Source organism: Equus przewalskii, unplaced genomic scaffold, assembly GCF_037783145.1.
Source record: "Equus przewalskii isolate Varuska unplaced genomic scaffold, EquPr2 ChrUn-6, whole genome shotgun sequence".
Classification (NCBI taxonomy): domain Eukaryota; kingdom Metazoa; phylum Chordata; class Mammalia; order Perissodactyla; family Equidae; genus Equus; species Equus przewalskii.
In genome coordinates, this window is record NW_027228754.1 from 347,314 (window position 1) to 360,052 (window position 12,739).

At 40.7% G+C, this 12,739-nt stretch overlaps 1 protein-coding gene across 2 annotated transcripts in view; it reads left to right on the forward strand.

Annotated features, from left to right (window-relative positions):
* Positions 1-1,290: 1,290 nt before the first annotated feature.
* SDHC (succinate dehydrogenase complex subunit C) overlaps positions 1,291-12,739 on the forward strand; it is a 30,237-nt gene continuing 18,788 nt past the window's right edge. Inside the window, exons 1-4 of one of the 2 annotated variants that reach the window (XM_008533877.2) lie at positions 1,586-1,748; positions 6,202-6,258; positions 8,560-8,661; positions 11,871-11,936. In XM_008533877.2, the coding sequence (XP_008532099.1) occupies positions 1,729-1,748; positions 6,202-6,258; positions 8,560-8,661; positions 11,871-11,936 (245 nt within the window). In that variant the 5' untranslated portion in view covers positions 1,586-1,728. Of the gene's footprint in view, positions 1,749-6,201; positions 6,259-8,559; positions 8,662-11,870; positions 11,937-12,739 lie in introns of both variants that reach the window. The other variant, XM_008533879.2, reaches the window with a different exon arrangement.

Below are 12,739 nucleotides of genomic sequence, written 5' to 3' on the forward strand. Positions count from 1 at the left end.
GTATCTTCCTGACTATAGTCTTAGTTTGGTGATTAGTATTGGATTTGGGTTGTGCAGCTCTAAATATGGGGCTTGATCATAAACTTCACAGGAAAAATCATCATCATCAATAAATGTTTATGGGATATTGTAGTCACATTGCTCTCTAACCCCACTTCCCTAACTCTAAGCAGTCACTTTCTCCTTCTGTCCACTCACACCTTTTACCTATACCTCTTTCAGGGGGTTGCTAATTTCTTTATTGATTTTTTTATTTACTGATTCTGCTAAAGCTATAAGCTTCTTGAGGACAGTATACATGTTTGTATCTTTGAATTCCCTAAAGCACTTTCACAGACTCTGGCAAAAAGTCAATACATATATGTTAAATGAAATTATTTAAAGAGCTAAGTGAAAGAGGCATTTATTGGATTTGTTAATCTGAAGATCCAGAGGATCAAAGTAGGATCAATGACTAGTTCAATAGCAGAAAACTGCATTTTAATGTAACAACTTTCTAAGGATTAAGCTGTTCACTAAATGAAACTTGATTTTTGAGGTACCCATTACAGCAGAGTCTTGAAGGTCAGCTGTCAGCGATGTTGCAGAGGAGATCCTTGCAGTGGGTAGAAAACTAGGTTGGAGAGCCTCTAACGTCCCTTCCAATCCTAAGTCCATGAAAGTGGCTTTCTTTGTCAAGCATTATACAAACGTAAAACAGTAGTTTCATTTGATACAGAAATAAGTGAATTTGTGTTATTTAAATCCTGAAGGGAAAAGTGCAGGAGTGCTAAATATAAAATAAGATCTGAATATTAATGTAATGAACATGTCTCATTGTAGAACAGGAGTTGCTCTGGGCTGCCTCCTTCACTCCTCCCCACCCTACCTGCCCAAAAGATACTCAAGAACGTTTGTACTCTTCTGTTCCTTTCTCGCTCGTTTTTTACCTTAAGTCTTAAGTGCTCTGGAAGTGATTGCTGTGCTTGGGTTCCTCAAAACTGTTTCTATATATCTATATATAAATCAAAGCGAGTTCTCTCCCACTCCCACCCCAGGTTCTTTTGGCCGTGGGTGTCACCCACATAGCCCTGAAAGAAGGGACAAGGGAGCGTTGTCTTTGGTTAGTGGGCGTCTAGCTCATGCGGCAGTTCAAGCTCAGGAATTGTGGGGCATGAAGCAAATCGAGGCGGTTAGAAGAGGCTCCCTGTTCTTGGCAATGGTGCTCTGCGACGTTCTCCCCCCCACGGCCCAGTCTCACACTCCCCAACTTCGCTCTCAATTTGTGCATGTTTGTTATGATGAAGCTTCACAATAGAATGAGAGGGAGCCTACAGTATCTTTATCCCTGGGTGTCTCAGCCGGCCTACCAAGACGTTTTTAGTTCCACCAGAGAGGGAGAGGGAGTGAAATGAGACTGACAGGTGCTCAGGGAAGAATCTGAGCAAGCCCTCTGTTGAGTGGTGCAAAACATAATGAATATTTACGCAGGTGACTGCGGAGTTGGACCCAGCGGCATTTCTGCCGAAACCCTGGCAAATTCTAGTAGAAGTCAGCTGAGGAGAGGCGGGGGCGGAGACCAAAGGACAAAAGAAAGTCAGCAAACAGTCTGAACAGGGCTGAGCCAGAGAGGCTGCTGATCTTTTTAGGAGCCCCGTGTTGTCACGTAACAGAGGCCGCGCGCCCGCCGCCACCGCCCAGAGGAGGCGGGGCCGTTTGGCGTCATTTCCGTCCAGGCCGGAACCCAAGATGGCTGCGCTGTTGTTGAGGTGACTTTAGTGTCGGGCTGGGAGTCGGTGCCCGCGGCCCTCGGGAGACCTGCGCTGGCCCCTCACCTCTTGCTGACAGCTGTTTACCCTGCGTCTGGGCAGGGAAAGGGCTCCTGGGTGTGGGGGCCTCGCGTCCCGGAATCCTAACGACCCCTCCCCTCCCCCAGCCGCTCCGCTTTCTCCGTGGGGCCTCGGCGTCACCGGCCCGTTATCTTTTCCTTCCTCCCTGCGAAGGGGTCGCGCGGCTCTCGCCCCTTCTGCTTCCCCACCTCTCGTAATTCTGCCCCAGGGTGCTGTCGAGGCGGCACTCGGAGCCAAGCTCCGAGGAAATAAGTAGCTCTTAACTCGGAGGTCCACGGGTCATAGGTCCTACAATTTCGAAATCTTATTTAGGGATCGGGCCTCGGGAAGAGAGATTTTGGTGAACTTTGCCTTTGTCTCTAACTCCTGCAAACACTAGCTGCTGGCAATGAATGGGCATTGTCCGAGTTCCTGTCGGGCCTCTGGCCCCTACCGGGATACCTGCGGGGCTGGCGATTAGCAATAGCGCCCATAGTGGTCGCTGTGCTGCCCCAAAGCAGCCCAGGATACTCACTTTTAGTTTATCCGTTTAGCTGGGGGGAGTGGATGTCCCAGTTTTCCTCTACAATGTCAGTTCACTATCCGGAGAAATACCCTAGGTTTTCTAAGATTCTCAGCTCTCTACTGTCTAGGCCTCAATCTCCACTCAGAGCCTTTCTAGCCATAGCGACTTTCGTGACTTTAGACACTCCTGGTACGAATCCCAGCAAAGTTTCGTGCCAGCGCTATTTTTGGAAACTGTTTGTTTTGGAAAGTTAGCTTTAATGCTGTTGAGATTTAATTCCTGATTTCCCCAAATGTCTTCTCATTTCCCTTTCCACTTCAGTCACCCAGTATAAAAATAGAGGGACTTTTAGTTTTTTTCGGTGACGAAATGTTTTCTCTTGGGGTTGACATCAGGAATGGGTTATCTTAATCCTTCATTTTTCTCCCTGCCTCTCCTTTCCAAATGTATCTTTTTTTTCGAAGGTGTGCCAGGGCTAGTCTTGCCAGAACTGCCTCCTTTATTCCAGGTAGTTTGACCATATTGAATGATTTGAATTCTTTGGTATAGCGTATTTTGTTAGATGTCAGGGGCTTTTGTTGTAATTAACATTTAGCGTGAAATGATCATATTGGTTCTAAAAGGTTCGTTTTAGGAGTTTAAGGGTTAGTGTTTAGAAGCTGAGGATCATTATACTTGTTTAGTATGTCCAGACAGTATCATGTTGAGTGTGTAGGACTGTCACCACTAGGATTCAATGCCAAGAAATAGACTTCTTTTTCATTAGTGGCAATCTGAGGCTCTTATGGGAAGGGCACCTCTCTCTTCATGTCTCACAAGGGGTTTTTTTTAGGAGAAACAGAAAATTAAAAACATTTTTTTCCTGGTTGAAATTCTGGATCTAATTCCATTTCACTAGGGGGATTTGGGACTGTTTATAATGTGCTGATTTAACCTCAAGGGAAAATACCTTCTAAGAAGTTCTAGGAGCTGGTTTCTAGTTCTACTAGTGTCACTAATTCCATTTATTTTGGGCAAGGTCATTTATTATGACCTATTATACATCTATTTTAGTGTTGCTGTTACCCCAGGCGTTTATGAAACTTTTTGGCATACCATTAGATCAAGTTTAGAGGTCTTGTAAGAGAAACTCATTATGTTATAGTCACATCTTGTTTTGGACCAAAAATAGTTTTATTCAATTTGATGAATATTTTTATCACCACTGAGGGTTTTGAAAAGAAGAATATCATGTGAATTCTAAAGACCTTGAGGAGACCAATGAAATATTAATAGTATCCTAGGTACATGTAGTATACTGGAGTTTGGGGAATGCTGTCCTGTACATTTTCTCATGTAATCCTCCCCACAACAATAAGGTAGGTATGATCAATCCTATTTTATAAAAGCTGAAGTTTGAGCCAGCCCTGATAGTCTTGTGGTTAAAGTTTGGTGCTCTCACCACTTTGGCAGCCTGGGTTGGGTTCCGGTTACGGAACCACACCACTTGTCTGTTAGTAGCCGTGCTGTGGCAGTGGCTCACATAGAAGGACTAGAAGGACTTAGATCTAGAATGTACAACTATGTACTGGGGCTTTGGGGAGGAAAAAAAAACAAGCTGAAGTTCAGTGCCTCACTAAAGTTGTACCAACTTATGCAGATCTACAACCCTGTTTTGGGTTTTTTTACTTTGTCCAGTGTTCTTTTTACATTACTCTTGTCCCAATCCAGAGAAGAATTTCAAAAGTGATCTGAGCAATGGTGACATTTTTGGGAACACATAATACATCAGAAGGGAAAACCAACTAGAAATTAGAAGTTCTGACTTGTTAACTAAAAAAACCAAAGTATTATTACTTTTTAGCTATAGCATATAAAGTGCTATTCCTGGGTAGAAAAAGAAAAATCTCCTCAGAGTTCCTGGTTTCACATGAAAGACAAGGATAGTTATCTACTTTTGTCATATTTCACATAAGGTTATGGACTTTGTGTGGCTAGTTTCTGTTAGGGCCTTGTGCAGAGTTTACTTTGGTATTTGTCTGGGGAACAATGGCACTAGACAGAGAGAGCGCTGTAGATTCCAACCCACATCTGCAAACTCTTGCTGGGCAGCTGAGTGACTGGACCTAGCCTAGTGTGAGGAATGCATGCCCTGCAACTTGAGAGTCACAATTACTTCAATTGATTTAAAGAGATTTGTTCCCACTTCTTTCTTTCTGGGAGCTTTGGGTACACAATGTCTGTATTCACCTCCTGCGTCTGAAACTGGAAAGAGGGAAGAGCTGAAGGAAGTGTTGGTTGGATTATTTTTCCTACAAATAGTGGGTCCTTCTGGAGTCCTAGTGGAAAGCATAAGGTTCTTGAAGTGTTTATGCATCTAATATCAATGGTGTGAGGGACATTATGAGCTTTTTTAGAAGATCGTTGGATCTTAATCAGATCTTATATCACCACAGTGCCTTCACATAGTGGATACACAATAAACTTTTGTAGAGTCAATATATTTCTAATTTTAGTCCCAGAGCTTCCCTCTAATAACTTTGTTAAATACTTTTGGAAAGATTTGATATAATAATGTGAGTAAAGGGGTGTAGTAGTCGTGTGTTTTTCATAATGCCGGGTAAACTCTGCATCAGTTAAATTCTCTTTAGATAGGATGTCTGGGCATGTCAGTTTTAGACTTGAGAAGCAGTTCTGGAACTGATATATACATGTGAAAAATAGTAACTTTTTAGGAGAAAACTTGCGTATCTTCTTCAAGTAACTTTTCATATGGGTGGTAAAGAAATCTTTGCATTCCCATATTTTTTGCACTATTATATGAGAGACTTTTTGACCTGAAATTCATCCATGTTGTCTGGAACTTAGGTCCTAAAATGATAGCTTAATATTTAGTACCCTCCTTCCTCAAATTCCTTGTTCTTCAACCTTTTTAATTCATCCATTTGCAGTAGGTGTCTGCTATAGCTAAGCTGTATACTTGGTGTTGTCAGTAGCTTATTCTGATGGCTTTTTTTTTTTTCTAACCCTTGTCTTAACCATCATCTCCTTTAAGAGCTAGCTTAAAAAAATCACTTTCTGGGGGCCAGCCCAGTGGCTTCGTGGTTAAGTTCACATGCTCTGCTTCAGTGGCCCAGGGTTCACAGGCTTGGATCTCTGGCATGGACCTAGCTCTGCTCATCAAGCCATGCTGTGGCAGCATCCCACGTAAAATGGAGGAAGATTGGCAACATCCCACATAAAATAGAGGAAGATTGGTGCAGATGTTAGCGCAGTGACAATCTTCCTTAAGTAAAAAAAAGAGGAAGATTGGCAACAGATGTTAGCTCAGTGACAATCTTCCTCACCAAAAAATAAATGAAAAAAAAAATCACTTTTATATTTCTTTGTTGAACATTACCAACTCTGATTATTCTTAAAGATTTTATTTTTCCTTTTTTTCCCCAAAGCCCCCCGGTACATAGTTGTATATTCTTCGTTGTGGGTCCTTCCAGTTGTGGCATGTGGGATGCCGCCTCAGCGTGGCCTGATGAGCAATGCCATGTCCGCGCCCAGGACTCGAACCAACGAAACACTGGGCCGCCTGCAGCGGAGGGAGCAAACTTAACCACTCGGCCACGGGGCCAGCCCCTGATTATTCTTTTACCTTGTGTTATTTGTGCTCAGTTAAATCTTTATTTTGCATTTGTAAGTAGTAGTTCTGATTATTCTCAAGTTATTTAAAGTTGTAGCTTTCCAACTAGAAAATAATCTCAAGGACACTGATACTGTCATTGTTTTCATCTTATTCTTAATTTATCCCTCTACCCCTAAGTATAAAAATAGAGAAGCTGATAGACTGAAGTTGGTCTCTAAATGTCTATTGACCCTGATTCTCTTATTTTGCAGACATGTTGGCCGTCATTGCCTCCGTGCCCACCTTAGTCCTCAGCTCTGTATCAGAAAGTAAGTTTCTAAATCTGTGATTATTATTACTTAGCTTTTTTTTTCCTCAGGGAAAGGCAATAGGTTGTTGACAGATTTTGGGGATATGTATGAAAGCAGGTAGTTGTAGATGGTTGGCTGAAAACTTAGTGACTGTGGTCACTGTTTTTCTCGTCTGGGAGTAGTAAGAAGGAAGGATAGAATATTTCTTTGGTTTCTTCGTAATTTTCCTCGCATTCAGCTTTTCTGCTATGTTTGATTTCATTGATTTTCTCCAATTCTTGATATCTAATTCTTTTTCCTTTCTGTTTAGTCTTTCTTTTAATGCTTTTTTTTTTCTTTTAACCTTTAATTTGGGGCAGCTCCCAGGACTTAGTCTTTAAATATATTTCTTCGTGCTATATTCATTCCTAGTCTGTTGACTTCAACAATTGCCTCTGTGTTGTTTTTTTTAACTTTTATTTTTGGTGAGGAAGATCGGCCCTGAGCTAAAGTCTGTGCCTGTCTTTCTCTGTTTTGTATGGGTCACTGCCACAGCGTGGCTTTGATAAGTGGTGTAGGTCCATGCCTGGGATCCAAACCTGCAAACGTCGGACTGCCAAAGTGGGGTGTGCAAACCCAACCACCATGCCACCGAGCCAGCCCTTAACTTTTAATTTTGGAAATATTTTATGCTTTCGGGAAAGTTGGAAGAGTAGTATAATGAAGTAACTTCTGTATGCCTTTCACTTAGGTATATCAGTTGTTAACATTTTGCTATTATTCGCTACTTATCACTATATATTTTAGGTTTTACAATATGAAATTGTTATTTTTGTAGTCAAAACTGGTCTAATATTGACAATTTAGTGTGGTTCAGCCTGCTATATATTTAATTATTCTTATTATTTTCTCTGAATTCTTTGAGATTAAGTTGCAGACATTATGACACTTTACTTGTAAATACTTCTAAGAACAAGAGCATTATTTTATATAACCCACTATAATTATACAAAAACAATTATCGAATTCAAGAAATTTAACAGTAATGTACTCTTATTGGATATGCAGTTGCTTTTCAGATTTTCTGTTCGTCCCAAATAATGTACTTTTTAGAAGTACTACCACCCACCTTGCCCCTATCCAGTGTCTAATTAGGCTCACATACTGTATTTAGTTTTCATATTTCTTTAGTATCTGTTAATCTAGAGCTATTTTTTAGTTTTCCTTTGTCTTTTATGACATTAACATTTTCGAAAAATATAAGCCAGTTGTTTTGTAGAGTCTCTCTCAAGTTGGGTTTGTTTGCTTACTTCCTAAGTAGATTCAGGTTTATGCGTTTTTGGCAAGAGTAATGCATAAGTGATGTTATAGCCTCAATAAATCATATCAGGGGCATATGATATCATTGTCCCATTATCAGTGATTTTAACTTTGATCATTTGAATCAGGAAATGTCTGCTAGTTTTTTTCCCCACTGTGAAGTTACTGTTTTTTCCTTTTGTAATTAATAAGTAATCTATGGGGAGATTTTTTTTTTTTTTGAGGAAGATTAGCCCTGAGCTAACTACTGCCAATCCTCCTCTTTTTGCTGAGGGAGACTGGCCCTGAGCGAACATCCATGCCCATCTTCCTCTATGTTATACGTGGGAGGGCTACCACAGCATGGCTTTTGCCAAGCAGTGCCATGTCTACACCTGGGATCTGAACCAGTGAACCCCAGGCCGCTGAGAAGCGGAACGTGCGAACTTAACCGCTGCGCCACCAGGCTGGCCCCTGGGGAGATAGTTTTTTGAAGGAGATGGAATCGTGTTTAATAGAGGCGCATAAAAAATTGTTGAGCCTAGCTGTTTAACAGTTGGCTTCAACCTAGCCCAGTAACAAGGGAAATCAAGAAACTATTCAGAACTACTGAGCTGAATCCAGTTCTTGATTTTTGAGAACCTGAAAGAGAGCCTCTTCAAGGATCAGATGAGGGCAGGTGGTAATGTATGAGAAAGCATCAGTGGCCTGTGAAAAGGGTAATCTGTTTATGTGAATGGTTTTAAAATATTGTACTTGCCCTGCTGCCCAACAAGAATGAAGTTGAACTTCCGTTGCTGGATCTGAGTGTTGGGTGGATTGGAAAGAAGAGTTATCCTCTGATATGACCTCATTGGGTAATTGAGGTTATTAATAACTGAATCAAACTTGGCATAAAATAAGATGAGTGGATGAACATGTTTTCCTAATACAGTGAGTTCATCCTGCCCAGCTTACATTTTTTATTTTAACTTTCTATTGTGTAAAAATTTAAACTAAGCTTACTTTTAATCATTGTAAAACCTTCTGGTTTTATTTTAGTGCTGTTCCTTTGGGAACCACAGCCAAAGAAGAGATGGAAAGATTCTGGAATAAGAACATTGGTTCAAACCGTCCTATGTCTCCCCATATCACTATCTACAGGTAAGGTCTCTGGAGCCAGGGAATCTAGAAATAGTGGGTGGATGTTCTGGAGGTTGGCCCGTAGCCTCCCTGATTATTTCCCTCAGGGCTTTTTTTATAAGAAGATGATTAAATTCTATCTTCTGGCCTTAGAAGGTTAATCTGTCCTGTAAACTACCATTCAGAAAGTTCTGGTAGGTCAAAATGTAATTCCTATTAATTAAAAAAAATTATTTTGAAACAATTTCAAATTTATATAAATATTGCAGAAATAGTGCACAGAGTTCCTATGTACCTTTATGTAGACTCCCAGCTTGTTAACATGTCTGAATGATTTGAGAACAAGTTGCAGAGAAGATGATGCCCCATTACTCCTGTATTAGTTTTCTATTGCTGCTATAACAAGTTATCACAAATGTTGTGGCTTAATACATTTATTATCTTAGAACTCTGAGGTAAGAAGTCTGACGAAGGTCTCACTGGGCTATAATTAAGCTGTTGGCAGGGCTGTATTCCCTCCTGGAGGCTCCAGGGGAGAATCTGTTCCTTTGCCTTTTCTAGCTTCCAGAGGCTGCTCTGAATTCCTTGGCTTGTGGTCTCCTTCCTCCATCTTCAAAACCATCAAGGATGGGTCAAGTTCTTCTCCTATCCCATAACTTTGACCCTGCTTCCATTGTCACATTTCTTCTCTCACTCCCTTCTTCTGCCAGCCTCTTAGACTTTTAAGGACCCTCGTGATTACATTCGGCCCATCCGGATAATCCAAGATAGTCTTTTTATCTTACGGTGAGTTTATTAGCAGCCTTAATTTCATCAGCCACCTTATTTCCCTTTGTCATATAAGGTGAAATAGTCACAGGTGCTAGGGATTATAATGTGGACATCTTTAGGGAGGTCATTATTCTGCCTACCACAATTCCTTAATACTTGAGTGTGTTCCCTAAATGCAAGGGCACTCTCCATAGTATAATCGTCATAATCAGAAAGTTAGCATTGACCCAATGTTACCATCTAATCCTCAAATCCCATTCAGATTTTGCCAGTTGTCCCAATAATGTGCTTATAGGCCCAAGATCCAACCCAGGAATATGTATTGCATTTAGTTGTCTCTTTAATCTTCAGTATGGAATAGTTTTTTAGTCTTTCCTTTCTTTTATGACCTTGGCATTTTGAGAATGTTCCTCAGTTTGGATTTTTCTTTTGTTTTCTTGTGATTTTTGCGTTTTTGGCAGGAATACGTCTGAAGTGATGCTGTGTTCTTCTCAGTGCATTGTTTCAGGGGACAGCACATGATAGTGATTTATATCTCATTACTATAAACTTTTATCACTGATTAAAATGTGTCCGCTGGGTTTCTCCACTATAAAGTTAATGGATAAAGATGTTGGGTTTATTAATTAATACGTATTTTGTGGAGAGATACTCTGAGACTGTAAACATTCTGTTTCTCATCAGACTTTTACTTACGAAGTATCTGTTGATGGTATTTGCCTGAATTAGTTATTACTATGGTGGTTGCCAAATTGTGATTTTTCTAATTCCATCATAACTTCTAGATTTATTTATTATTCTAGGGTAAAGCTTGCTTTCTTTATCAGTACAGACTCAAGGATTCCTAAAAGGAAACTCATTTCTCCTCTACTTTTATGACACCAATTAAAGGAAAAACACCACTGTTTCCTCTCTACTTCCAGTACTTCTGATACCAAATGTCTGGGGGTTTTTCCCACACCAACCACTTTTCCAACTCTCTGGACACCGCTGAGTGTCCTGCAGTTCAGTTATGATGCTAACTACCTAGAGGTAGCACAGACACCGCAGTTTAGGGGCTCAGTCCCATAAGACTGCCCGCCTCTTCAGATGCCAGTTGCAAGTCCCAGGTTGTCTCTTGTACTTCTTACTGACCAGCTATCAATCAAGGGTTCCCACGACTCCCTCCTCGGGTTCAATAATTTTCTAGAGTGGGTCACAGAACTTGGAAACGTTTACTTACATTTACTAGTTTATTATAAAGGCTATTACAAATGACACAGATGAACAGCCAGCTGCCCTTTTAGGTACCTCTGTGTCTGGAAGAGTCCTGAGCACAGGAGCTTCTGTCCTCATGGAGTTGGGGTATGCCTCTCTCCTGACATACGGATTTATTTACCAACCTGGAAACTTTCTGAACCCTGTACTTTTGGGATTTTTATGGAGGCTTCATCACATAGGCATGATTAATTATTAACTCAGTCTCTAGCCTCTCTCCCCTCCCAGGAAAAAGGCAGGGGCTGAAAGTTCAAGCTTCTAATCATGTCTTGGTCTTTCTAGTGACCGGCCCTCATCCAGAGGCACTTCTTTAGAACAAAGGACGCTTACCTCCCAGGAAACTTCAGGGGATTTAGGAACTGTGTTATCAGGAACCAGAGTAGAAGACCAAGTATTAGAACAAAAGATACTCTTGGCATCCTTATCACTCAGGAGATTATAAGGGTTTTAGGAGCTCTGTATCAGGAACCGGGAACAGAGACCAATAGATGTCCGTATATTTCTGATTATTTGCCCAAAGGGTTACACTGTTACTCATTTGTTTTGATGTTCAAATTGTCCCAGACTTGGCCAGTAGGAGTTTTTCAAGATAGCTCTTGTGAAGTCAACATCTGGGTGCTAGATGTGCTCATTGCTACCAGAGTGTCATTGCATCTAGGCCCTTTCAGTAGATAGAGCTAGGATATATGTGTATGCAAACACACACATACATGCATGTATGTGAGTATATACATATGCATACATACATCTATATGTTTCTCTGTTGTCCTCAGAAGTAGCACTGATAGCTGTTATGCTAGTGTCTTCTAAGAAAAACCCCTGCAGATCTACTCCTTTCTAGCTAACCCAGCAAAGCATCTTGAGCTCTGCTGCCAGGAAGGCTGGCCATTTTTTAACCACCTCCACAAATACCATAACCCTTCAGATTTTTTTCCAAGCCAGATTCCAGAAATAATTCTGATTGCAGAAATTGGGCATTCTGCTAAAACAGAAGGAGGCTAATAAGTGATCCTCAATCCCAACTACTTTGTGGTGAAACTTAAACTTTTAAGAGATAAAAGATTTGAGGGAGGATTATAATGATGAAGAACTCAAATTATTCTGAATCTGTATTTAAAGCCTTGGCCCTTTTCATGGGTCATATAACAAATGGTTGTAAGCTGGTGAGGGGAGTCTTTCACTACCTTTGTTTGCTCTTCCAGTTATGAAACTCTAGGTGTACTTGTGGGAAAAAAAGAAACAGCAGGGAACATGGAGCTGTTTCCAAGGTAACATATCCAGGAAAGATGTCTGAGATATCTGGAATCATATTTTCTATTACTACTAACTTTTAGAATTTTTGGGAGGAGGCATGGAAGTAAATGGTGAAGTTACCACTTTATGAAGTACTCTTTATTGCAATAAATTGAGTCAGTTTATTAAAGCAAAAGTGTGTACAGGGGTTAAGTTACCAGGAGAACAAGAGTCATTCGAAAGGATGTTAGAAAACGTTTTTAAAAACTTAGTCGGAAGGGTTCTTTAAATTTAATGAAATCACCACCTTCATTGGTTTGAAGAGTACTCCTTGGGGCTTTGGATATTCTGCCGAGCTTCTGTGGATAGTTGTGTGGGGCTGGCCAATATGCAGACTGCACTGTAGGCCCGCAGCCCTGGGTAAGCAAAGCAACTTTACTTTGATCTGTTTTATTTATTGATTTTTGCATTCGAAGAAAAGGTGCCGCTCAAAAGAAACATATTTAAAAGCCACCGTTGTACCTAATGAGTGAATTTCCTCTGCAGTATTTTCATAATGGTTGTTTGCCCATGCTTGTGCACCTCTAGTGACAAGGAAGTCACTACTGCCCTCTTCTAATTTGGGAATTTCTCTTATCGTCAGAAAGACCCTTTCTACAACTTCTGTCTTCTCTCCAGTGGCTCTAGTTCTACCTCAAACTATATAAAATAGATCTAAAATAGATCTAAGCCCCCCCCCCCTTTCTGGCAACCTTTATTGATTTTGAATATTTTTTCATGTGCTTATTGGCCATTTGTATATCTTCTTTGGAGAAATGTATATTCAAGTCCTATGCTC